Source organism: Dipteris shenzhenensis, chromosome 24, assembly GCF_047967505.1.
Source record: "Dipteris shenzhenensis isolate YYH24624 ecotype China chromosome 24, Dip_SZ_1.0, whole genome shotgun sequence".
NCBI classification, from domain to species: domain Eukaryota; kingdom Viridiplantae; phylum Streptophyta; class Polypodiopsida; order Gleicheniales; family Dipteridaceae; genus Dipteris; species Dipteris shenzhenensis.
In genome coordinates this window covers 51,975,706-52,000,352 of record NC_141619.1, presented here as the reverse complement: position 1 = coordinate 52,000,352, position 24,647 = coordinate 51,975,706, and the positions used below count along the sequence as shown (strand labels likewise).

The 24,647-nt window shown below is 45.7% G+C and overlaps 1 protein-coding gene across 3 annotated transcripts in view; it reads left to right on the top strand.

Moving 5' to 3' along the window:
- APC4 (Transducin/WD40 repeat-like superfamily protein) overlaps positions 1-24,647 on the top strand; it is a 128,768-nt gene that overhangs the window by 69,047 nt on the left and 35,074 nt on the right. For all 3 annotated transcript variants that reach the window (XM_087395641.1, XM_087395642.1, XM_087395643.1), the window contains exons 11-12: positions 10,600-10,779; positions 13,529-13,620. In XM_087395641.1, the coding sequence (XP_087251767.1) occupies positions 10,600-10,779; positions 13,529-13,620 (272 nt within the window). The remainder of the gene's footprint in view (positions 1-10,599; positions 10,780-13,528; positions 13,621-24,647) is intronic.

Sequence of the window (24,647 nt, the reverse complement as noted above, 5' to 3'; positions counted from 1 at the left end):
GTCCGTACGGTGGCTGCAGGTGCAGGCGCAGCTGCTGTACGGAGCAGCAGCAGGTACAGAAGCAGACGGTACAGTCCGTACAGGCTGTACGGCTGTCGCTGCAGCTGTACGGGCTGGTACGGAACTTTGGGAGCTGTGCAGGGCTGACGCAAGCAAGGCGGATGCAGGGAAACTGCTCGAACAAGGCGCTGCTGAAGGGCGAGGCGGGCTGGCACAGATCTCGAGGTGACGTCTCGAATCTGGTGAGTTGGGCTGCTGGTGGGTTGTCTAGCACCCAGCCCCCCATCTATATAGGGTGCAGGGCTGCCCGATTTGGAAGCTAGGCTTCCAAAGAAGGCTGAGCCCCTCCAGCTTTGGAGGGGTGCTTTTGCGAAAAAAGCACCTGAGCCCCTCCAACTTTGGAGGGGTGCTTTTTTCGCAAAAAAGCACCTTCCTCCTGCCCTTCCTCCTGCGCAGGCTGCACGCAGCCCTAGGCGCAGGCTGTTCGCAGCCTGTTGCGCAGGCTGTGGACAGCCTATTGCGCAGGCTGTCCTGCCCCTACAGCCTCGCCTACTGCGTCCCTTTCTACACCCCGCATCCTCTACTCCCTGGCTGCTTATTTCCTGCCCTACTCTCCTCCCTTTCTGCTCTCCTTCTCCTCCCTCAGACTTCTCTCTGTAGCCTTCAGAATTTTCGATTCTATTTCACTCCTCTTCTTCTTCCTTTTCCAGATATTTCTTCACCCCTTCTACCCCAGGTTGACAGCAAAAACGCAGCAGGAAATCTCGAATTTTAGGGCATACCTGGAAGAGAAATCCGTCAAATTTCTCGCATCAGAAGTTCCTACCTCAGGAGTTGGCTCTGATACCAACTGACACATCCCAGCACTCCTGAAACCCCTGATCTGCAAAATAACCACACACAACATCAGAACTGAGCAGGCTGCTCACCACCCAACCGTGACATCTGCGGGATGTGATCCCGAATCAGAAGATGTCCCCCCGAGCCACGAGCTGAGCTACTGGCACGAACTCCCAATCAGATCCCAACCAGCCTGGTGTCCCATACCACCAGGTGGCGCTGTGAAGCCCTGGATCTGCCACTGGGCCTTGGGCTACGCTAAGATGCAGGCGCGCGTCCGCGACACAATCCAGGATCAGACCTAGCACCTGGGAACGAGTCTTGCTCCCAACTGCACGCTGAGAACTGAACCCCCTGGGCCCCTTTTATAGACTCGGGCCCCGAGCGCCAAAAATAGCGAAGACCTATAAATAGTTCGTACCCTTGCCACTCAACCCGAGAATCAAGCCTGCCTAGCTCTAAGCCTCCCCAGGCTAACCTGAGCTAGTTCTGTGTACCTAGTACACGTCAGATACCGATCCGTGCACATGACAGGGTGGAGCGGGTGGTGTGGGGAAAAGTGTGAATGGCAGCCTCGTGTAGTGAGTGGGTGACAAGGGCAGCACGATCCTCTAAAAGGGGTATGAAGTCAATATAAGCAAGAAGTATGTATAGATGGCCAGAGTAAGAAGGTGAGTGATCCCGATCAAAGGGTATATCGTGGTAGGTGGAGTAAGCACTGAGTGGGGTGGAAGGTGCTGTGCGAAGGGAGGTGGAGATGCGAAAGAAAAGATATGTATGATCAGCCCCTGGGGGGAGAGGTGCTACAGTGAAGTCAGTAATGCGAGATGTGAAGATAGGGGATCCCATGATGTAATCAATAACACTGGAGCCCCCCATGTGGAAAGCATGTGAAACCACCTGAAGCAGGCCATCTGTCAAGACCATTATAGATAATGAGATCATGTATCCTACCGAGGTCTAATAGGGCCTGCCCATAAGATGAGAATGGACCTCGCCGGTCAGCCGAAACCCGTAGTATACCTGTCTCCTCAAGGTCAACATCTGCCAGTAGAGTGGAATCATTTCTGAAGTCAAAAAGTGGTATCTGATGGGCCCTTGTCCTCGTGTTGAAGTCCCCCATTAGCAGGACTTCTCCGCGGCTAGAAAGTCAACGATGGACTGATAAAGGGGAGCAAATGGGGATGTCTCATCATCACCTCGAATATCTCTGGCAAAGTGGGAGGTCTTCGGGGGGAAGTAGCAAATTGTGACAAACAGATCCTGGCTATCCATGTGTTGTATCCGGATCCTCATCGAGTGGGGTAGGTCAATCTGTGTGTATCCTGGTGGGTCAATGAAACCCTCCGCTGTGATATGTAAGAAGTGATCTCTGTAGAAGCTAAGCTTCACTGGGAGTTCACTCGGTTCCAATCAGGTCCAAAAAGTGTGTAGCTGTAGTAGATCCTCACGGATAACTTGGTTGACCTCGTGTGATAAGAGGGGAGAGAACGGAGCATCCATGCTATACTGGAAGGGAGGTAGTCTATCCATGTGGAGCCCCAGTCGCTCAAACCATCTCTCTGTACGTGCATACCATCACCTCTCATCTCCTCCTGCTGCAAGTGCCATAGAAGAGAATAGAGCTATCCATGGTAGCCTGCTACGCCCCGAGGTATAATCCCCATATTCCCTAACTCGGTACATATATGTGATGACGTGAAATGCAGCATCTAGCTGTAAAGGGGGTGACCCAAACTCAGCCTGAATGATCTGGTGAGGAACGGATGACTTACCACGAATCATCCGTGATAGCATGAGAACCTGTAGCCGCTCCACACGGGCCCACTTTGTATGCGACAAGTCTGGCCCCCAACAAGGACTGCCGTACATCCCCGCTGGGCGAGCCAAGGAGTCAAAAAGCATCAGAAAAAAAGGGAGCTCATTTTGGGGCCTTTTAGAAGAGAGAGAAAATAGGCTCTCAACCAATCAGGGGTGGGCCAACGTAACGTTGAAAATTCAACAAAAGAAGATGAAAATAAGAAAAAGAAATAGTACTATATGTTTGTAGAAGCATGTCACATTAATGAGGTGATCTAATTTGAATCTTTTAAAAATTTATTTTCTGTGCAGAATTTGGTGATTCTGACACCGCAGACGCGTCTGGAACGGCCCAAAACCCCAAAAACGGCACTGGAAACGCTGGAATCGGACATCCGGAGGCCCGGAAACGGCCAAAAAAGGCCGAAAAGAGAGATTTGCAGCAAAACGCGATTTGGCACCTTTTGAAATCCCGTTTTTGGGGTTTTGGGCCGTTCCGGACGCGTCTGCGGTGTCAGAATCACCAAATTCTGCACAGAAAAGTGCTGCTCTTATATGAACATTGAATGTAAAGCATGTGAAAGAATATATTTATTCCTTTTCACACTGACATTTCTCACGCAAGTATCCATATTTTCTTGCTTTTGTAGAGAGAGAAAAGAGAAAATAGTGAATTTCTTACAGGGCCCCAAAATGAGCTTCCTTTTTTTCTAATGCAACCCCTTGGTGCGTGGATCCTGAAAGTGTGAGCGGAAGCACTGTCTCTCTGGCCTGGCCAATGAGGCATACCCTCTACTGAAGCGTGCCTGCATCGCGAGTCTCATAGTGAAGCTCGGTTCGGAGAAGATAACCCCAAGATAAGTGTATGATGAAACTATCTCAATAGATGACCCCGCAAATGTGAACTGCTCCTGACGCATGATGGCTCGAGATGTATTGAAGATCATGACCTTGGTTTTACCCAGATTGACCTTGAAATCATGAGACTCACGAACAAACTGTAGTGCGTCTAGGTGTCTCTGAAGCCCCTCTGTTGAGAAAGACAAGAGAGCCACGTCATTTGCATAGAGCAAAATCTGGATCAGCGTGCCCGCAAGAGAGCAACCTACACCCCCTGTGTCTGCATCACTGTCAATGTAGAGGCCAAACAAGGTAGGCGACAAAGGACACCCTTGTTTGACCCCGATGGTACTCATGATCTCGTCTGTCCACCCGGATCCTGCCCAAACTCTGCCAGGAACTCTCTTGTAAAGTGGCATGACAGCCCAAATGATCTCCTGGTCATAACCGAAGACCTGTAGGCGCCGTATGAGGCGAGCTCTCGGGACCGTGTCAAATGCCTTGCGAAAATCCACAAAGCAACAATAAACCCTCTGCTTCCGTGACCTCGCCTCCTCGATGATACATTTGAGCGTCAGAATGTGGTCCATGGTTCCATGATCACGCCGGAATCCGGCCTGTCCTGCTGCTTTGAGTCCTTGACACTCTGCAAGTCTGCTAACCTCGGAGTCAAGTACTGATGCATAAATCTTGGACATGACATGTCCAATCATAATGGTCCTGTAGTTCTCCAGGCTCATGGGATCCCGAGCCTTGTGGATGGGTGAGATAGTGTTAATGGTCCAAGTGTGTGGAAATTCCAAACAAACCGCTTCATTAAAAAGCTTTGCTAAGATCGGGGCTAGGAGGTTAATCCCATATGCAATCAACTCAGTGCATAGTCCCTCATGATCCTTCGCTCGGCCATTATGAAGTTTCATTAGAGCATCCTTTACCCCTCCTCTAGTGAAGAGGGTGCAGGATGTGGGACGAGGCATGTGTGAGAGGCTAGGGACTGGCTGATTTGGGATGTCATAAAGTGTGCGTGCATAATCAAACCAGATCTGGGTATCAGTGAGTGACGGAGGGGACCGTCCTTCTAGAAATCTTTGCCAGAAGTCGTTAGAGTTGTTACTAAACAAAATGTTCAGTAGCTCCTCCTTGTTTTGACGAATGAAGTCTAGTTTCTTCCTCCGTACCAGTCTACGGTATTCACGTAGTGTATCTGGTGCGCTCGGAAGACTGTTTTTGGTTTCGAATCTGAGTTGACGGCGTAAGGCTTTACACTCATCATCGCACCAACTATTATAGGGTACGGTTCCAGGGGGTGGTGGGCGGGTGGAGCGCGTGGTGTGGGACAGAGCGTGAAGGGCAGCCTCGTGTAGTGAGCGGGTGACAAGGGCAGCACGATCCTCTAAAAGGGGTATGAAGTCAATATAAGTGAGAAGTATGTATAGACGGCTAGAGTAAGAAGGTGAGTGATCTCGATCAAAGGGTATATTGTGGTAGGTGGAGTAAGCACTGAGTGGGGTGGTAGGTGCTATGCGAAGGGAGGTGGAGATGCGAAGGGAAGAGGCATGTGTGAGAGGCTAGGGACTGCTGGCTGATTTGGGATGTCATAAAGTGTGGGTGCATAATCAAACCAGATCTGGGTATCAGTGAGTGACGGAGGGGACCGTCCTTCTAGAAATCTGTGCCAGAAGTCGTTAGAGTTGTTACTAAACAAAATGTTCAGTAGCTCCTCCTTGTTTTGACGAATGAAGTCTAGTTTCTTCCTCCGTACCAGTCTACGGTATTCACGTAGTGTATCTGGTGCGCTCGGAAGACTGTTTTTGGTTTCGAATCTGAGTTGACGGCGTAAGGCTTTACACTTATCATTGCACCAATTATTATAGGGTACGGTTCCAGGGGGTGGTGGGCGGGTGGAGCGCGTGGTGTGGGACAGAGCGTGAAGGGCAGCCTCGTGTAGTGAGCTGGTGACAAGGGCAGCACGATCCTCTAAAAGGGGTATGAAGTCAATATAAGTGAGAAGTATGTATAGACGGCTAGAGTAAGAAGGTGAGTGATCTCGATCAAAGGGTATATTGTGGTAGGTGGAGTAAGCACTGAGTGGGGTGGTAGGTGCTATGCGAAGGGAGGTGGAGATGCGAAAGAAAAGGTATGTATGATCAGCCCTTGGGGGTAGAGGTGCTAGTGAAGTTAGTAATGCGAGATGTGAAGACAGGGGATCCCATGATGTAATCAACAACACTGGAGCCCCCCCCATGTGGAAAGCATGTGAAACCACCTGAAGCGGGTCATCTGTGAAGACCATTATAGATAATGAGATCATATATTCTGCCTAGGTCTAATAGGGCCTGCCCATAGGATGAGAATGGACCTCGCTTGTCAGCTGAAACCCGTAGCATACCTTTCTCCTCAAGGTCAACATCTGCTAGTAGAGTGGAATCATGTCTGAAATCAAGAAGTGGTACCTGACGGGCCCTTGTCCTCGCGTTGAAGTCCCTCACTAGAAGGACTTCTCCGCGGCTAGAAAAGTCAACGATGGACTGATAAAGGGCAGCAAATGGGGATGTCTCATCATCACCTCGAATATCTCTGGCAAAGTTGGAGGTTTTGGGGGGAAGTAGCAAGCTGCGACAAACAGATCGTCCATGTGTCGTATCCGGATCCAAAGAAATCTGGAATGTGTATGTCTCTGCTCTACTGAAATGATCTCCCGAAGTTTGGATCTGAAAAGGACTACAACTCCACCCGAACCTCGAACTCCTCTTGTACCCCTCATCTCATCTCTGTAGGCAGACTTCCATGTATATCCGCTGACTATTGGAAGAGGGCGCTCTGGACTCTGATGTGTCTCTGTATATAACAGGACAGGGTCTCGGATATCTGAGTCTCATAGGCCCCGCTTCCCTATGTAGGGGAGGGAGCAGGTGTCCTACGGGGGCTTGTAAGAAGTCGTCCCTCTCGTACCACTGCCCACTTCCCCTACTTTGGGGCCTGATTCCGCTGCTGCAGCAAAGAGCGCCTCTCCTCAACTTGTAGAGGTGTGAGGTCCTCATCCATAGAGATCGCTGGCTGATCTCGAAGGATTGACCTGCGTCGTAGAGCTGAAAGTCGTGCCTGAGTGTCATGAAATCGTATGATCAGGGGTTGCTCTCGGTTGGGATCTCTCCCCACCCGCCATGCCCTCTCTATCCTGTGCTCAGCCACACCCAGGGTAGCAGTCACGAACGCAGTCGCATCTACCATCGGTGTAGCCTCAGTGCGTGGGATCCCGCGTACTCTAATGTTGAGAGCCTTACTGGCTCTCTGCTGCTGCTCCATGAGGGTAGCCGAAACGGTGACCCTTGCGGGTTTCCGTTTCGCCACGTCAACCCATCTGGAAGTCTCCTCAATAGCAGATTGCATGCTCGCAATCTGTGCCTCGACCACCGGGGTACTCCCTGGGGCAGTGTGTATGGCTGTGACCTCCTGTCGGAGCTGCATGATATCCTATCTGAGTCCCTGAATAAGACCCGCCTGCTCCCGAATGGCCCTAGCATGCTCCTGTATGATGCGGCTCTGCTCTTGGTTGAAGCGGACCTGCTCTTGTGCGAAGCGAGCCAGCTCCATCTCACGCTCACGGAAACTATGTTTCTCCATGAGTAGGGTCTCATGGGCCTGTGGTGTGTCAGTCCACCCATGTCCATGCTGAAACTGTGGCATGAAAGAGTGGGACTGAGTCCGAAAACTGGACGGTGGCTGAGTGAGGAACGGAGATGACAGTGGAATGGATGAGGCAGTCTTAACGGGATGTGGGAGGGTGGGCTGACTGAGAGGGAGAGGGGAGAGTGAAGCGTAATGCAGCACAATGTATGACACCTCCGAAGTAGGGGTCATAAGCTGTGCGAGAGCTGTAACAGGAGAAGAGGGAAAGGGAACAACAACCGGCACCATGGGCATGAGTATGTCACTGATCGTAGATGTAGATGGAGTTGAGACTGGAACTAGAGCTGGGCCTAAAGCGGGGACTGAAGTCGAAGTAGAGATAGAGATAGAGGGAGCTGAGGTTGGAGCTGAAAACGAAACTGACACTGTAGCGGGAGTTGAGGTTGAGGTTGAGGTTGAGGTAGAGATAGAGGCTGAAGAAGCTGAGGCGGGTACTACCTTTGCCTTGCTGTTTACCTCGAGTCGACTTCGGTTGTAACGTGTGTTCACATCCTCCAAATTTAGTTGTGTCGTTTGCTTTTTGTTGTTGTTATTTTCGTCTTTCTTGGCTTTGTCCCCCATTCTCTTGGGGTGCGGGTGCAGATCTTAGTGTTAGTGTGCAGCCGGGAGCGGGAGCACCGGTTCCCCCCCCCCCCCCCCCCCCCCCCAATAATGGGAGGCACGTCCAGTGCGAGGTGGTGGAGAGGTAGGGCGGAAGCCTGAAGTGGAGAGGCAGCCAAGACGTGGAGAAGGAGGAGAGGCTAAGATGGCGAGGATTTTTTTTTAAAAAAAAGAAGAAGGTGGTTGTGGTTTCCTCCCCCCCCCCCCCCCCCCCCCCCAAAAAAAAAAAAAGGGTGGCAAGGGGAGCAGGGAAGGGGGGGTGGTGGATGAGCGGAAAAGGAGGGAGGGAGGTGGCTGAGTGAGGGGGTAGCGGGGAGCGAGGGGTGGTTGAGGGGAGTGAGGGGTGGTTGAGGGGAGCGAGGAGCGAGAAGGGTGGGTGCGGGTAGCGAGAAGGGGGCTGAGCGGTAGCGAGGAGCGAGAGGGGGGGGTGCGGGTAGTGAGAAGGGGGGCTGAGCGGGAGCGAGGGGCGAGGGGCTGAGGGGAGCGAGGGGTGGCTGAGGGGAGCGGGGGGTTGAGCGGGGGCGAGGGGCTGAGGGGAGCGAGGGGTGGCTGAGGGGAGCGGGGGGTTGAGCGGGAGCGAGGAGCGAGAAGGGGGGTGCAGGTAGCTGTAGCAGTGCCCAGGGAGGAGCTGGAGCGGGAGGAGTAGCGCCAACCGAGGGGCAGAGCAAGGGGTAAGGAGGGAAGGCCAGCGGGGGGTAGGGAGAGGCGGGGCTCCTTGTTTAGGGTCGGAGCGCGACTGACGGGGGTCACAGTGGCTCTAGTTAGACGCAGAGCTACGACCAGGAGACGTACCAGGACTGCACCCTTGGCAGGGCGACAACGCTCTATTGCTGACCTCATGACTCGACTTCCATAGCCTCACCCATCCTGATGTCTTGCTTTTGATGATGATTATGATGATGATGTTGACAATGATGCTGAGATTGATATATATAGTCGAGACATGACTATGTTGTACTTAGAGATTTGTGGATGCTCGTTTAGTAGCTCCACTACCACAGCCCGACTGACGGGGGTCATAGTGGCTCTAGTTAGACGCAGAGCTACGACCAGGAGACGTACCAGGACTGCACCCTTGGGGGGGCAACAACGCTCTATTGCTGACCTCATGACTCGACTTCCACAGCCTCACCCATCCTGATGTCCTGCTTCTGATGATGATTATGATGATGATGTTGACAATGATGCTGAGATTGATATATATAGTCGAGACATGACTATGTTGTACTTAGAGATTAGTACTGCCATTTTGCATTTTTTGCATTCTGCATTGGTGTGGATGCTCGTTTAGTAGCTCCACTACCACAGCCTGACTGACGGGGGTCATAGTGGCTCTAGTTAGACGCAGAGCTACGACCAGGAGACGTACCAGGACTGCACCCTTGGGGGGGCAACAACGCTCTATTGCTGACCTCATGACTCCACTTCCACAGCCTCACCCATCCTGATGTCCTGCTTCTGATGATGATTATGATGATGATGTTGACAATGATGCTGAGATTGATATATATAGTCGAGACATGACTATGTTGTACTTAGAGATTAGTACTGCCATTTTGCATTTTTTGCATTCTGCATTGGTGTGGATGCTCGTTTAGTAGCTCCACTACCACAGCTCATTGTATCAGGTTTTTCACAGTCTCATAGACCCACCGGTCTTCTGAAGACTTTAATAAACTTTCTTTCTTTCTTTCTTTCTTTCTTTGATGGATCAGAAGTTTGATTGGGGTCTTCTGGGCTATGCTTCTTTTCTTTTGAGAATCTTTCTGCCAAGAAAGCTTATCATATGTTGCTTCCTCAGCGGTGGATCTAGGAGCATGGGAGTCTTTTTTGGCACCTTGACGAATCTCTAACTTGGTGGAAGGTTTGTCTTAGGCGCATTTGGGGGAGTGATGTCTTTGCGGCATTTGGGGAGTCAATTACCACACTGGAGGGGTTTTCTTGTGGTGCTGTTTGGTAGGTGCTTTATTGGTGGGTTGTTTATTGTCTGTCTAATGTATAGCTTTGTCGGCTTGCCCTATTTGCTCGCATCCAAGGGAGTATTGTTCCGTCTCTACTTTGGACCTGCTCTAATGCTCGTGATTTTCTTCCTAGACTTGGGGCTTATCTTCTTGTACTCCTACGCGAGACTATGATCAGTTTATGTGCTTGTGTTGCTATTTCATATTGTGGTCGTTATGTCATGCTGGCAACATTTGATGATTGTATGGGCACTCTTCGGTAAGATGTTGTCTCGCTCATCCTTGTATCGGTCTCTCCAAGATGCGCATTCTCTTGGAGATCTTCCTTTGATCCAGTTGGAAGTGTTTCATCACTGTGTCTAGTTTTTTGATTTGTAGCTGGTCCACTCTAGGGCAGCTATGAATGTACGTTCTTTCTACATGAGATACTGCTTTCACCCAAAAAAAAAAGTATGTGTGTGTGATCATTGTCTATGTTTATGCAATCTCACCCTATGTCCAATCATATAGATGTGCCATAGCTGTTCTCTATGTTGGCTAATAGTGCTTACTAAAAGGTCATCTAACGTTTCCTATGTTAGGATTACTCAAAGTTTATGATTAGCTTGTACTAATTTTTGGGAAAGGAAATAGATTGGTCCAGAAACATTGGACATACTAATTGTTGTATCTCAGGTATAAGTCATAGCATTTGCATTTATAAGACATGTCCCTTTGTTGGAAATGGGAACTAAAAACTTTGTTGCAAAACCTCAGTTCTCTTCGGCATGTTCATGTCTCTTACATGTACAATCATTTTGTTGGCCTTGCTTCTATGCCAAAGTGATGTTGCTTCCCTTGTCCCAACTTCCTGTGTTCTATTTTTCAGCCAGCAGCAGAAATTTTGGCTTTCAGAGTTGGAGAACTTCAAGGTCTTTCTAGATGGCGAGCAAGATTTCAGAGTATTGGTCTTGACGAAAAACTTGTAGATCAAGCTATGGAAGATGCTGGTATGGTTTTAGTACAGGTTGAACGCTTTCTACGTATTGTCTCTGACACAGCTGGCCAGGTATGTTCTGCCTCAGATTTACTTTTGTGATCCGGCTTTTTTGATTCATGAATTTATTGGAAGCTAAAAATATGAAATCCGTTCTTCTACGTCATCGTTTTTTGAATATCTGAAAGCCAATTGTGGAGCTTACCTGCTGCTTCAGAATTAATCGTACCCTGAGTAGTCCGTGAATGTTTCTGCATGGATGATATTTCCTTGGGGGTGAATTTCTTGAATGTGGTTGGAAATGAATATAGGATAGGGGATAATATTATAGAGTATTGCTTGTGCAATATCTGCAATATCTGCAATATCTGAAAGCCAATTCTGGAGCTCGCTTGCTGCTTCAGAATCCATAGTATTCTCAAGTACTTGTGAATGTTTCTACATGGTTATAATCTCAATATGATTGACCTGAACTCTATTATCATGACTACTCTTTGCTTGTTAGAGATTAGAGTAAAGCCCAAGAACGGTGATCAAAACAGCCTTTGTGGCAGAGTTCCTATCATTGATTACCCTTTTGCTTCATCAATCCTAGCTAAGGCCATCTTTAACTTCTCCATGTGATCTATGCGCCGAGAATAAATGCAAAATGTTTGTTGTGTGAATGTATTTGTTTTGGGAAGACTAGGTTAGCAGATTTCTGTTGATGGCTTTGTTCTTTTTGTGTTTTTTGGAGAATGTATTCGATAAGAGAGAGCAAAGCAAAGCATTAGATGCAATCACTGCGTGTAGTGGGACAAATCTCTTGTCCACCTTGAGTGGGGATGGGATCAGTGATAGCCATGATGTCTATTACTTCTAGAGGCTGATGCGTAAGGGCTGCATCTAAGGACTTGCCCACACATGATGGAGAAAATGGAGTGTATTGCGATAGAGATGTCACACTTAGACAATTCCAAATTTTCATGGTCTTTTGATTTGTATCTTAAAAGGCCTCATTATTATTTTTTGGAAGGCAAATTGGGCCTTTGTGCCCAAGGTAGGTGTATAAAATGATCTAATACTTGTAACTCAGATTTTGCTATTAGATCCATTAATCCTTTCACAAGATGTCAATATGATCTTTCTTTCATTCTTTCTCACTATGCTAAGTAAATGCATGAGCAACATGTATCAATTAATGACTCTCCCGAGATTATCAAGAGACTAGTTAAGTCATGATATTTCTTGAAATTTGTGCTGCCCTTGGCAAGGATGGACCTTATCACCATAAAGGCCTTCTCTAATATAAGTGGTTCCTTTTTTTTTGTCCGTGTATAGTTTGGTAAATGAATATCGTTATCCCCTCAAATAAATTCACCCATTAATGGACATTTGTTGTGGTAGCATTCATTGATATCAGCTTATTGGCAGTGTTTATCTCTAGTTTAGGACCTACACTGGGGACCCATGCCACATGAAAGATTGATTACACATGATGGAGAAAATGGAGTGTATTGCGATAGAGATGTCACACTTAGACAATTCCAAATTTTCATGGTCTTTTGATTTGTATCTTAAAAGGCCTCATTATTATTTTTTGGAAGGCAAATTGGGCCTTTGTGCCCAAGGTAGGTGTATAAAATGATCTAATACTTGTAACTCAGATTTTGCTATTAGATCCATTAATCCTTTCACAAGATGTCAATATGATCTTTCTTTCATTCTTTCTCACTATGCTAAGTAAATGCATGAGCAACATGTATCAATTAATGACTCTCCCGAGATTATCAAGAGACTAGTTAAGTCATGATATTTCTTGAAATTTGTGCTGCCCTTGGCAAGGATGGACCTTATCACCATAAAGGCCTTCTCTAATATAAGTGGTTCCTTTTTTTTTGTCCGTGTATAGTTTGGTAAATGAATATCGTTATCCCCTCAAATAAATTCACCCATTAATGGACATTTGTTGTGGTAGCATTCATTGATATTAGCTTATTGGCAGTGTTTATCTCTAGTTTAGGACCTACACTGGGGACCCATGCCACATGAAAGATTGATTACTCTAATGCATACAAGGCAAACATAATGTCAAGATATGGTTCAAAACCAACCATGTGTACACATTATTTTGATTCATGTTTGTGCCAACAATGATCTTGTGGGACTAGACATTGGGAATAGTGTCATCACAAACGTTTTGGGCAAAAGGTTTTTAGACTTGTTCTAAAGAAATGATTTATGAAAATGAAGTGTTTTGAACTAATTGCATGCTAATTATAGATTGCTTGTATGCACACATCTCAAAAGAACCATATGGGTGATTGAGCTATTCCTCTGTTAGAAGCTTGTTAAGCATGCAATGGTTGATTTGCTTAAAAGTAGAACTAGTAACTATTGAGTATTCAAAGAGATTTGGAATATTGAGTACAAAGTTGCTAGAGACCAAAAGAAAGAGGGTCTTTAGGATTCGACATTGCAATATCCCCTTTTGTCATAGATAAAGACATGAGGTAGGTTTACATGTCTTTATGTTACCTAGTTGTATGACCCTCACTTGTTGCATAAGGACCTCCCCTTTTTTTCCCTCCTCCTTGTTGTATTTTATTTATTAAAAGTACTAATTTTGTAATTCGTTATTGGGAAATTGGAGTACTAGCAATAGTTACAGAGTACTACGAAATTTAAGCAATGCTTATTTAGTATTATCATTTATGAACAAAGCGTGGTGACAATCGAGTTGTTAGAGTATGTGTGTTTATTCTTAGGACGTTCAATTCAAAATTTTCATTTCTAGTCCATTTACTTTTTGAGGACATTTAGGGTTTTTTTCCCCTTGCAGTTTCGCATGTTCTTTGTGTGGCTTATGAAGGCACTTCGTCAACTAAACAATGAGCAATCTCCTCAAGCAGATCAACTTCCTGCAATAAATAGGTACACTCTCTTTCTTGAACCTCAACTAAAATAAACTATTTTAGATCATTTGTGTGGTTATCATTTTTATTTACTTAACGGCCATTGGCAATGATTTTTAATTTCAAGACGGCCATCGGCAATGACTTTGATTTTCAATAAAAAGACTTCTATTAAGTGTGAAAAAAACCCAAGAGCAATGCTCATGGCAGAAATACATCGTGCATAGCATGAAAAAAAAAATTCATTCAAACTGTGTACAAGTTTTTTCGAAATACATGGGAGCCATCAAGAGCCTCCGTGCATTTGAATCTCCAAATATGCCACATTGAAATGCTCGCTAAAATCTCCCTAAAAGTATCCACCACGGTCTCATAAAAGACTTGGGCCCGTAAAAGAGAGAGTCAAGCCACCGAGCCTCAAGTCACAAAGAAGGGGGAGGGAACAAAGATACTCAAAAGTCTAGCAATCTCCTTCAAGATATACCTCGCTTGTCTGCAATCTCATAAACAATGCTGAATAGACTCCTCAACAGAAAGGCAATGAGGGCAAGTAGGGGCTGATCCAACTTGGACCTCCACAAGTTCACCGCAATCCCTCCATGAATAGAAAGCTAGAAGACAATAGTGTTCTTTCTATTCCTGAAGGATTTCTAGAGTCTTCTCCAAAAAGATTTCTGCAAGCTTATAGAAGTCTGAAGATTCTCTCAATAAGGAGCTTTGGAGGGCTTCTAGTCCCTAAGATTGAATGGAACCATTAAGGCATTTCTAACCATGTAGCGAGAGAATAGGAGGCTCTTCTCATGGTTTCCTACATCAATTGAGTCTCAATCCCTGGGGTCCCGGTGCAAATATTTTATGGGGATACGTCCACAGAGCCAAATCCTTCATGAACCCAAGGGAATATGATTTTGGTTAGGGTTGAGATACCAACATGAAGTCAGGAAACACTACTCCACATGCCATAAAACCCCGACAATCTAAAAAGGAACGTCCACAAGGATATCCTCATCCTTGGACTTGGATAACCTGCCCTGAGAGTGAACATAAAAAACCAAGGCATTCCCATATGAACCTCGTCGAAGCCCTAATGGTCCCCAATCATATCCAAAAGGTGCATCAAGTAAGATTGTCATATTGGTTTTCATCTTTGGCAGTGTGCCAAGATCTACAGAAAGAAGAGGCTTCAAAATTAGTAGCAACATGTACGATGACATCAAGATTCGATTGTAAAACTCCGTTAAGAGTCAATAAGCTGAGAAACACTTTCTTCACCATGTCTTGTGCCAAGAGTAGTGAAGAAGTGTCTCCTCCCATGTGAGTCCAAAATGACTCCCGTGCATGAAAGGCATATTCTACTCTTAATCCAAAAGAACTTGCTGATGAGCTCTTGCTGCAACAAGGCGCTTCTGAATCCAAGTATTTGTAGGCTACTTTTACTCTTTCTTTGAAGGGTTTCTAATTGCTAATGAAGGTCAATCTCTCATTTGAAAATCCCATGTCTCTTGGTACTAGCAACGTAATGATAGAATTACCAAATACCAGAGCGAGAATGACAGAATTACCAATACCAGAGAGGACTACTGCCAACCACAAGTGAAGAAGAGGCACTTAGCCTTGCATATGAGAGATCCAAATTTGTAAAATTTCCTCCGTGAGGCCCTCCTGTGTATACAAAGCATTTGGAATCCTGTTATTGGCAAAGTGAGCTCGCAACAAGGCTCATAAATCATCAAAACCGCCAGAAAGTGACCTAAGGTGAAAATCCTTGGTGAAATGCATATAGAGCCACCTCTATCGAATGCCTAGTCATCCACATAAAATCTATCAACCTATGCCTGGATGGGCATTCAACGTCTCTAGTTTCACCATGAAACTAGAAATGAATGCTGCAAAGTGTGAAAGGCATCATCTATCCAAGCTTCTCTGCCATTGGAATTGGAAAATAAAAGTATCCGCAACTATTCTTTCAATAGAGTATTCATTCTCCCTTTCCCTTGTCTTGTCTAAAAGCAACTCCACCATATTGAAGTCACCTTCAATAATCGACTTCAATAATCCATGAATATGCAATTGGGACCCAACGAAGAAGTTTTTCCTAGAAAAGGACATGTTTTCCTCTATCATTGGGGGCGTAGAGGTTGAGAAGACCACCTTACGTCCCCCAATAAGAAGTAAAATCCATTGTGTTCTAGAGGGTGTAATGATACCATGTCCAATCACAAGGCATAGAAAAGAATCTAAAACTGAAATGCAAGTTCCTCCCCTAGTGCCCAAGGCAGGAGACCAAAAAGCGTGACAGAAAGAAGTTTACTTGACTTTGCACGATCTTTAGGATCCAACTTGTGCTCATGAATAAAGAGGATGTTAATAAGACCCCTAGTGACACTTGGATGAAACTGATTACAAATTGGTGCCTTGGCCTCGATGAGGCACACCTTGCATATTTCAGCTAACAGTCGTCATTAGCGCGAGGAAGTAGATTGGAAAAGCCTAATATTTTTGGACATGCTCATGCTAAGGATACAAAGGATGTCGGTGGAACCAGCCTTAAGACCAACAAGAGTGTGGCAAAACAACTAACCTGCCTAAAGCCTTCACATTAAAATATTCAGCAAATACTTCAAACATAGATTGGGGGAGCTAGATTGCTCCTGCTCAAATACAAGGACACATATTGGCCCCAAACCCTTGGCGCCCCTTTCAGTATTTCTTTATTAATTGGAGAGTCTAGCAAGTAGATTACACAACGAATCCAAGCTCACTTGCATTCAGTGCTCCCGCTTTCAGTAGGCATCAGTATCCCAAACATTAGGCCTGCTGGGCCTTGCTCTCACACCCATATGACCATAGGCATCTATTTTCAGTGTAAATTGTAACTGGCCTTTGACTGACAAAGGGCAGTGTAACTGGCACTATTATCTCACAAATCTGAAATACAGCCAACTTGAACCATTGCCATTGCCCACAAGCAAAACTTAGAGCATATAACTTCACAGCATAGCATCACTGAACCATTTAAAAGAAGGGAGGCTAGAATGCCCCTACTCAAAAGCATGCAAAGTGACACATGTTGGCCTCAACACTTGCGCCCCTTGCGGTATTTATTTAATTACTGGTTAGCTCATGTACAAGGGACTCCCTTCAAGAGCTCATAGTAGCCCTGGTCAGACGCAGAGCTACCACTAGGAGACATGCCAGGACCGCACCTCTAAGTGGCCGACAACACTCTATTGCTGACTTCATGCCTCCACTACCTCATCCATCTTGATATCTTGTTGTTGCCGATGATGATGATATTGATGACGATGCTGAGAGTGGTATATAGTTGACCATTGACATGACTATGTTGTACTTAGGACTTAGTACTGCCATTGTGCATTTTTGCATTTTGCATTGGTATGGATGCTCGTTTAGTAGCTCCACTACCATAGCTTGTTGTATCAGGATTTTCATAGTCTCATAGACCCATCGGTCTTCCGAAGACTCTAATAAACTTTCTTTATTTCTTTTCTTTTACCCGCAGGTGCAACCCAGTACAATGCCAACCCGTGGCTGTGCCCGTGATCAACTCCCAGTGCTATTCTCTTGGTTCCCTCAATAGCCATGCATTACATAAGTAGAACAACCCGACAGCATACCAAGCAATGCATTCACATAGATCAAATCCATTACTGAGCCCAAGGCTTGCCACTACACCCCCAGGAAGAGAGTATCACAACCAGTGCCCCAATCCTCTTCCAGGCCAATGGTAGGGCATCCAACCTTGCAGAATCTCAGCAAGGATGACAGCATCATAGAGTAGAAAGAGAAGATAAGAATCCAGACAACAGAAAGAGCGTGTTTCAGCCCGGAACAGCCCTAGAGGTTGGTTGAACAACAAACAGTAGACTTTGATAGGAGGGAGCTCCCTATGACTGACGTCCTCCACCTGCGGCTTCCGTACTCACTTGCATCGTACAATCTACATCAGACGTCCGTAGATTGGACACCCGCCGTACGGAACATACCTGCTCCGTACTGTCGTCATGCACCTTTCGTACAGCTCATACGTCGTGCTCCGTACATGCGCTGCGGTATAGTCACTTGCCTCGTACTTGGATTAGTACAGCCATTCTTGTGATTCCGTACACCACGCTTCCGTACAGCAGACGTACATGCTTCGTACAGTCTCCATACATTGTACCTGTGCTGTACATTGGACTCCGCACTACGCTACTCACTGTTCCGTACAGTGTACTTGTATCCGTATAACAACGTACTTGCTTTCGTACACTGCACTCCGTACATGCACTGTACAGGTTTGGCATATGTGAAAGCTATATTCAGGACCTTCTCAAAATTTGGGGCTCTTGAGGATTTTTGTTATCCTTATCTTCCTTCTACTGTTTGAAATCATCTCAAGCCATTTCAACATCTTGGAAAGTCTACATTTTGAGGTCCATACTTTGGGACAGGTGCACTTTTGCAGTCAATTTGTGGACAGCAAGTCCTAATTTTGCAATTGCGAGCCTTGAGGCTATTTCTTTTGGGATTTGATCTGCAATTTATTGTTTGATTGCAACACATTGGGTCCGATTGGAGAACATTGAGTCACATTTGCAGGACATTGAGTTAGATTTTCAGACATTGAGTCTTTTCTGCAAGACATTGAGTCAGATTCACATACATTGGGTCACATTTGCAAAATTTCAGCAAAATTTGGGGCTTTTCTGCATTTGCCCTCTTTTTGGCCTATTTGCCCTTAATAAATTTGGGGCTTTTGCGAGATTTGCTGTTTTTGCAGTGAACATTTCCTACCACAGTCACATTTGGGTCAGATCTGCATTTGCCCTTTGATTTGGGTTGGAAATTTGCAGAAATTTGCTGTCATTTTTGTGCAGCCAGCTTTTTGCAGTGATAGCCTTGAGGCTTTTGGGTTTTCAGGTCTCTTTCAGGGTATCACATTTGCTATGGCTGGGAACAATCAAGATTTATCTGGAGTTCTTCGTGAAGATGATAAGTTGGATGGCACCAACTATCCGATGTGGTCTTATCTCATGAAACATATTCTTGTTGCAAAGCATTTGAGGAATATTGTTTCCGGGGTTGATCTGAGGCCAGCCAATGCTACAATGGTTGCCTCTACTGCTGGTCCCTTGTAGGGGGTACTCCTCCTGATGCCTCATCTTCTAGACTCGTGCTACTACTCTTCCAACTGAGGAACAGACAAGATGGGATGCAAGAGATGCAAATGCACATTCATGTATTGCTTTATCATGCAAGAGAATCATTATTCCACACATCCGGTCTTGCAGGACAGCAAAGGATGCTTGGGATGAATTGGCTTCTCTCTATCAGATTCACAATGAGGCACGTGTTGCATATTTGAGAAGGCAATTATAGGAAGTCAGCATGAATGAAGGTGACTCTGGATGCATACCTGACAAAGGTCAAGGACCTCATGGAACAACTTGCCAACATTGATGAGGTGGTGCCAAATTCACAGCTTGTCAGTACCACATTGGATGGACTGCGAGATACATATCAAGGGTTTGCTACAACCCTTCGATTAGTGGCCATGGGTAATCCAAACCACTACTCTTTTGATCAGCTAGTTACTTTGCTTTTGCAGGAAAAGCAAAGTCGAGCTAATAGACAAGCTATTATTCTTGATCATGCATTTGCTTCACAGCAGACAGGAAGAGGCAAGGCTTCCAAGCCTATGGGCAAGCCAAAATCTGCGCATAGCAGCTGCAATTCCTCTCATGCATCTAAAAATACAGCAGATAAGTCGAAGAAAAGATGCAACTATTATCACAAGCCTGGACATGACATTTCAGAATGCAGGAAGCACATTGCTTTGGCGAAAAAGAAAGCAGGATTGACAGTTAATGCCTCACATGCTATTGAATCCCATGAGCTAGCAGATGCTTCACATGCACATGCTCTTCAGGATGATTGGGCATGGGCTGTCCATTGCTCATTTGATCCCTCCAAAGCTGATGCACTCTTTACTGCTAATGATGCTCAGCCCTGGTACTTTGATAGTGGTGCTTCCAAGCATGTCACATCTTGCAGACAGTTGTTTCACTCTTTAGCTGATGCAACTCGAGGGGGGACTGTCACATGTGCTAATAATGCTTCATACGCTGTAAAAGGAATTGGAGATGTGCAGCTCACATCCATTTCAAGCCATCCTGTTACTCTGACAAATGTTCTTTTTGTACGTGGAATTGAAGTCAACTTGATTTCAATTTCAGCAATTGCCACTTCAGGTTTCAGAGTTATTTTTGATGGCTACAGATGCCTAGTTTATGATCTTCGTGATGACAATGTCATAGTTCTCACTGGTACTTTGCAAAAGGGGCTTTATCACCTTGATCATCACTCGCTGTACTTTCTATTGAAGCATTTGCAATTTCAGATTCATAGCTTGCTGAAACTCATCTTTGGCATGAGAGAATGGGTCATCTCAATTATAGAGCTCTTGCAAAGCTACGTTCACAGAAGATGGCAAATAATGTACCTCAAACTCACACAGTTTCCAAACATGTGTGTGAGGGTTGTCTTTTGGGTAAGATGCATTGGTTTCCTTTTCAAAAGAATTGTCCAAAACTCTCACAAAGGAAATTGCAGCTGGGGGTTACAAATATTTTATGACTCTCATTGATGATTTCACAAGATATTGCTGGGTATATCCTTTAAAAGCCTCTAAGGAGTTTGATGCATTTCTGTCTTTACGGGGCTCATGCACTGCTCCTTACACTCCTCAGCAGAATTGTGTTTCTGAAAGGAAAAACAGGTCTACAATGGAGATGGCCAGATGCATGCTTAAGGCCAAGTCTTTGCCCAATAAATTTTGGCTTGATGCAGTGATGTGTGCCAACTATGTGCTGAATAGATCACCTACACGGGCATTGAAGGCTGTTACACCTTATGAAGCATGGAAAGGCAGGAAGCCTTCACTTTCGCACATGAGAGTTTTTGGGTCTCTTGCATATGTTCATGTACCATCTCAGGTGAGACATAAGCTTGATGATAAGGCAATCAAATGCATATTTATTGGTTACAGTGAGGAGAGCAGAGGGTATCGGTTATATCAACCAAATACTGGGAAGATTATTGTTAGTAGAGATGTAATCTTTGCTGAACATTCAGCTTCTCCTCTTGTGGACTGCAAAGCTAAGCCAGATGTTGACATGTTTGATGCCTTTGAATCTTGGTTACCTCTGCCATCCTCAGAAGAGGACTTTGACCAGCAACATGAGCCTCCTGCAGGTCCTCCACCAGGCAATAATGAGCCACAACCCCATGCTGATTTGCAGGTTTCTCTTCCAGCACAGAATGATCCCACTATTCATGATGCAGTCATTGAAGAAAGAGCTGTCAATAGACAGCAGAGGCAAGTTCCTAGATACATTGAGGGACAGCAAACAAGATCAGCCTTTTGCTGCCCGGACAAGATCAGGGAATAGGCAGAGGCATGGTCACTTTCTTGAATTTGCACTCCTTGCTACAGCTTGCAATGAAGAGCCCTTGTGACATAAAGATGCTTTTGACAGCAAAGAGTGGATGGATGCAATGAGAGCTGAGTTACAATGCATTGCTAAAAATGACACATGGGAATTAGTAGATCTCCCTCTCGGCAAGCATGCTGTTGGAACCCGGTGGGTCTACAAATTAAAAAGAAAATCTGATGGCAGTATAGATCGCCACAAAGCCCGTCTTGTTGCAAAAGGGTATGCCCAACAACAAGGCATTGACTTTGAGCAGACCTTTGCTCCCACATCAAGGGTTACTACCATTAGATGTGTCATTGCCATTGCAGCCCATCATCATTGGCAAGTGCACCAGCTTGACATCAAAACTGCTTTTCTTCATGGGGATTTGTAGGAAGAAGTATATGTCACACAACCTCCTGGCTTTGAGGTTGTTAATTCTGAAAATAAGGTATGCCTGTTTAGAAAAGCCCTTTATGGTTTGAAGCAGGCACCCAGGGCATGGTATGCCAAAATTCATGCACACTTACTATCGCTTGGCTTTCAGAATAGTCTCACAGAACCCACTCTTTATGTCTGTGGGAGTGGATCTGATTTTTTAGTGCTGATTTTATATGTGGATGATATGCTCATCACGGGCCTAGATACTCAGCAAATTGCAAGGCTGATTTGCAGCAGATTTTTGACATGTCAGACATGGGACAGCTCCATTATTATTTGGGCATATAGTTTGGTCATGTTGAGGGGGGTATCGTGATGTCTCAGTCCAAGTATATTGGACAGCTCCTTGATCGTTTTCAGTTTGAGAATTGCAAGCCCATTTCTACTCCAGTGGACCCTGGCTTCAAATTCTCAACTCATGATGGGAGCCCACCATGTGATATACTCTTTATCAACAGGTTGTTGGATGCCTTATTTATTTATGTCACACCAGACCTGACTTGCAATATGCAGTATCTCAGCTCAGCAGATTCATGCACATCAGCATTGGCAGGCAGTGAAGAGAGTCTTCAGATATCTCAGAGGTACTCAGGATTTAGCCCTCTTCTATGGTGATCAGGGTTCACTTACCATGCATGCTTACACGGATAGTGACTGGGCTGGATGTTCCGACACCAGAGTGTCACATACTGGCAATTGTTTTTTGCTTGGCAATTCATGTATCTCTTGGCTTAGCAAGAAGCAACCAACAGTTGCCACATCTAGCTGTGAAGCTGAGTACAAGGCAGTTTTCACCGCTACAGTAGAGTGTGTCTGGCTTCGACAGTTACTTACAGATCTTGGTATTTGCCACACATCCTCCACTATGGTCTACACTGACAGCCAGAGTGCTTTGGCCATCGGGCATAACCCAGTGTTTCATGCGCGTACCAAGCATATTGAAATTCACTATCATTATGTTCGGGAGCGGTTGTCAGCAGGAGACATAGAGTTGTCCTATCTTCCCACAGAGGACAACATAGCAGATATGTTTACAAAGGCACTTCCTCGTCCCAAGTTCGAAGTCTTTCGATAGGCTTTACACTTGGTTCCCTTTGTTACATGATCTAACATTCCTTGTACATTCATAGGTGGCTATATCCTTTTGGATGAACATGTGCCACCATGATAAGAAAATACCAGGTATTCTGAGATGTTTCCAGAATACTTCAGCCCATACCATGGAGGGGGGTTTGTAGGCCATCTTCTCCTAGTTCTAGTGATGCCCTATAGGCCCTGGTATGTGCCTTGTAGGCATTGGTATAGGCACTTAGTTTATTGTGTGCCTTTTATGCCACATAGGACACTTAGTCCTATGTGACACCTAGGACACTTAGTCCTAGGTCTAGGTACAAGTACTATGTACTTTGTTTTACACATTATCCAAGTTTGACGTGACGGCTATGGCTTGTGCGACGCTTTGCTACCTGCACTCTCTCTCTTTCTCTCAATCGATCCTACACTTATTGCACATGAAATCATAGGTACCTTTTGGGCATTAACTGAGGTCCCTAGCCTAGCACCTAGTTTGGACACTTCACCATCACCACCACGTCCCCCTGACATACCCCCCTCTTGAGACAGCAGACTATCTTGTTTGCTGTCCCAAATTTACAGCAAATAGAAAAGGGTGTCACAATAGTGTTTGCTGTCCCAAATTTACAGCAAATAGAAAAGGGTGTCACAATAGGCATAAACAGCCCATAATCCATAGTACATCGCATGAAGTACCAAAAATACAATGTGCATACAGCAAGACTACAAATCCATCCCTATGGTAGTGTATCAACCGATTGGAGTGTCATGATCACTCATCATAGAAGTCTCACCCCCCTCTTGAGACAGCAAACTATCTTGTTTGCTGTCCCAAATTTACAGCAAATAGAAAACGGTGTCACAACAGTGTTTGCTGTCCCAAATTTACAGCAAATAGAAAAGGGTGTCACAATAGGCATAAACAGCCCATAATCCATAGTACATCACATGAAGTACCAAAAATACAATGTGCATACAGCAAGACTACAAATCCATCCCTATGGTAGTGTATCAACTGATTGGAGTGTCATGATCACTCATCATAGAAGTCTCACGGCAGAAACACTGTCAGCATCAGTGCCTCGGGTGAAACCGTAGTGTCACCAAGCAACCTCTAGATATCCTGTGAGCCTGTCTGCATTGTGGGTGTGGAGGTGCTATCCCCCCCATGAGCATCCGGTAATGCTCTAGACCTATGCTCTGCTGAACTGGAATGAGCCGCTACCGCAGTAGGCTCGAGACCAAATGCTTCAAGATAGAGCTGTAAAACCTGTGGTGAATCTGCCAATTCATTCTCTTCCATCCAGATCGCATCGTTTGCAGGATAATTCTTGCACTTCACTCGATAGCGTCTGGCAACTCTATCATTAACCTTCCGATCCTTATGTGCCACAATTTGCTCAGGAATCAAGACCTCATCTTGCTTATCAACTTCAAGTTGCTCTTCAACTGGCTTATTCTGTGGCTTTTCTCCATGAAAAGGATTCAACAAGCTAACATGGAAAGCATTGTGGACGGTCCACTGCTCAGGTAACTTCAGCTTGTAAGCTACCTCATTGATCTTCCCAAGAACTTGAAAGGGGCCGTAGTACCTCATATTCAGCTTGGTGTATAGCTTTACCTTCCCTTTCTTGCTCCTGAGGCGTGCACGTCCTCGGATCTCATAGTACACAGGACACCTAAAGATGAAATGCTCCTCTGTCTCAACCTCCTGTATGTCACATAGTGTGCATATGCACCGCTCCCTGGGTAGTCGCTCTGCTCTGCCGCTCTCGATGTGAAGTCTGTGTGAAGAGACCCGGAACTGCCCAAGAGAGATCCTCATCGAGTGGGGTAGGTGAATCTGTGTGTATCCTGGTGGGTCAATGAAACCCTCCGCTGTGATATGTAAGAAGTGATCTCTGTAGAAGCTAAGCTTTACTGGGAGTTCACTTGGTTCCAACCAGGTCCGAAAAGTGTGTAGCTGTAGTAGATCCTCACGGATGACCTGGTTGACCTCGTGTGATAAGAGGGGAGAGAACGGAGCATCCATGCTATACAGGGAGGGAGGTAG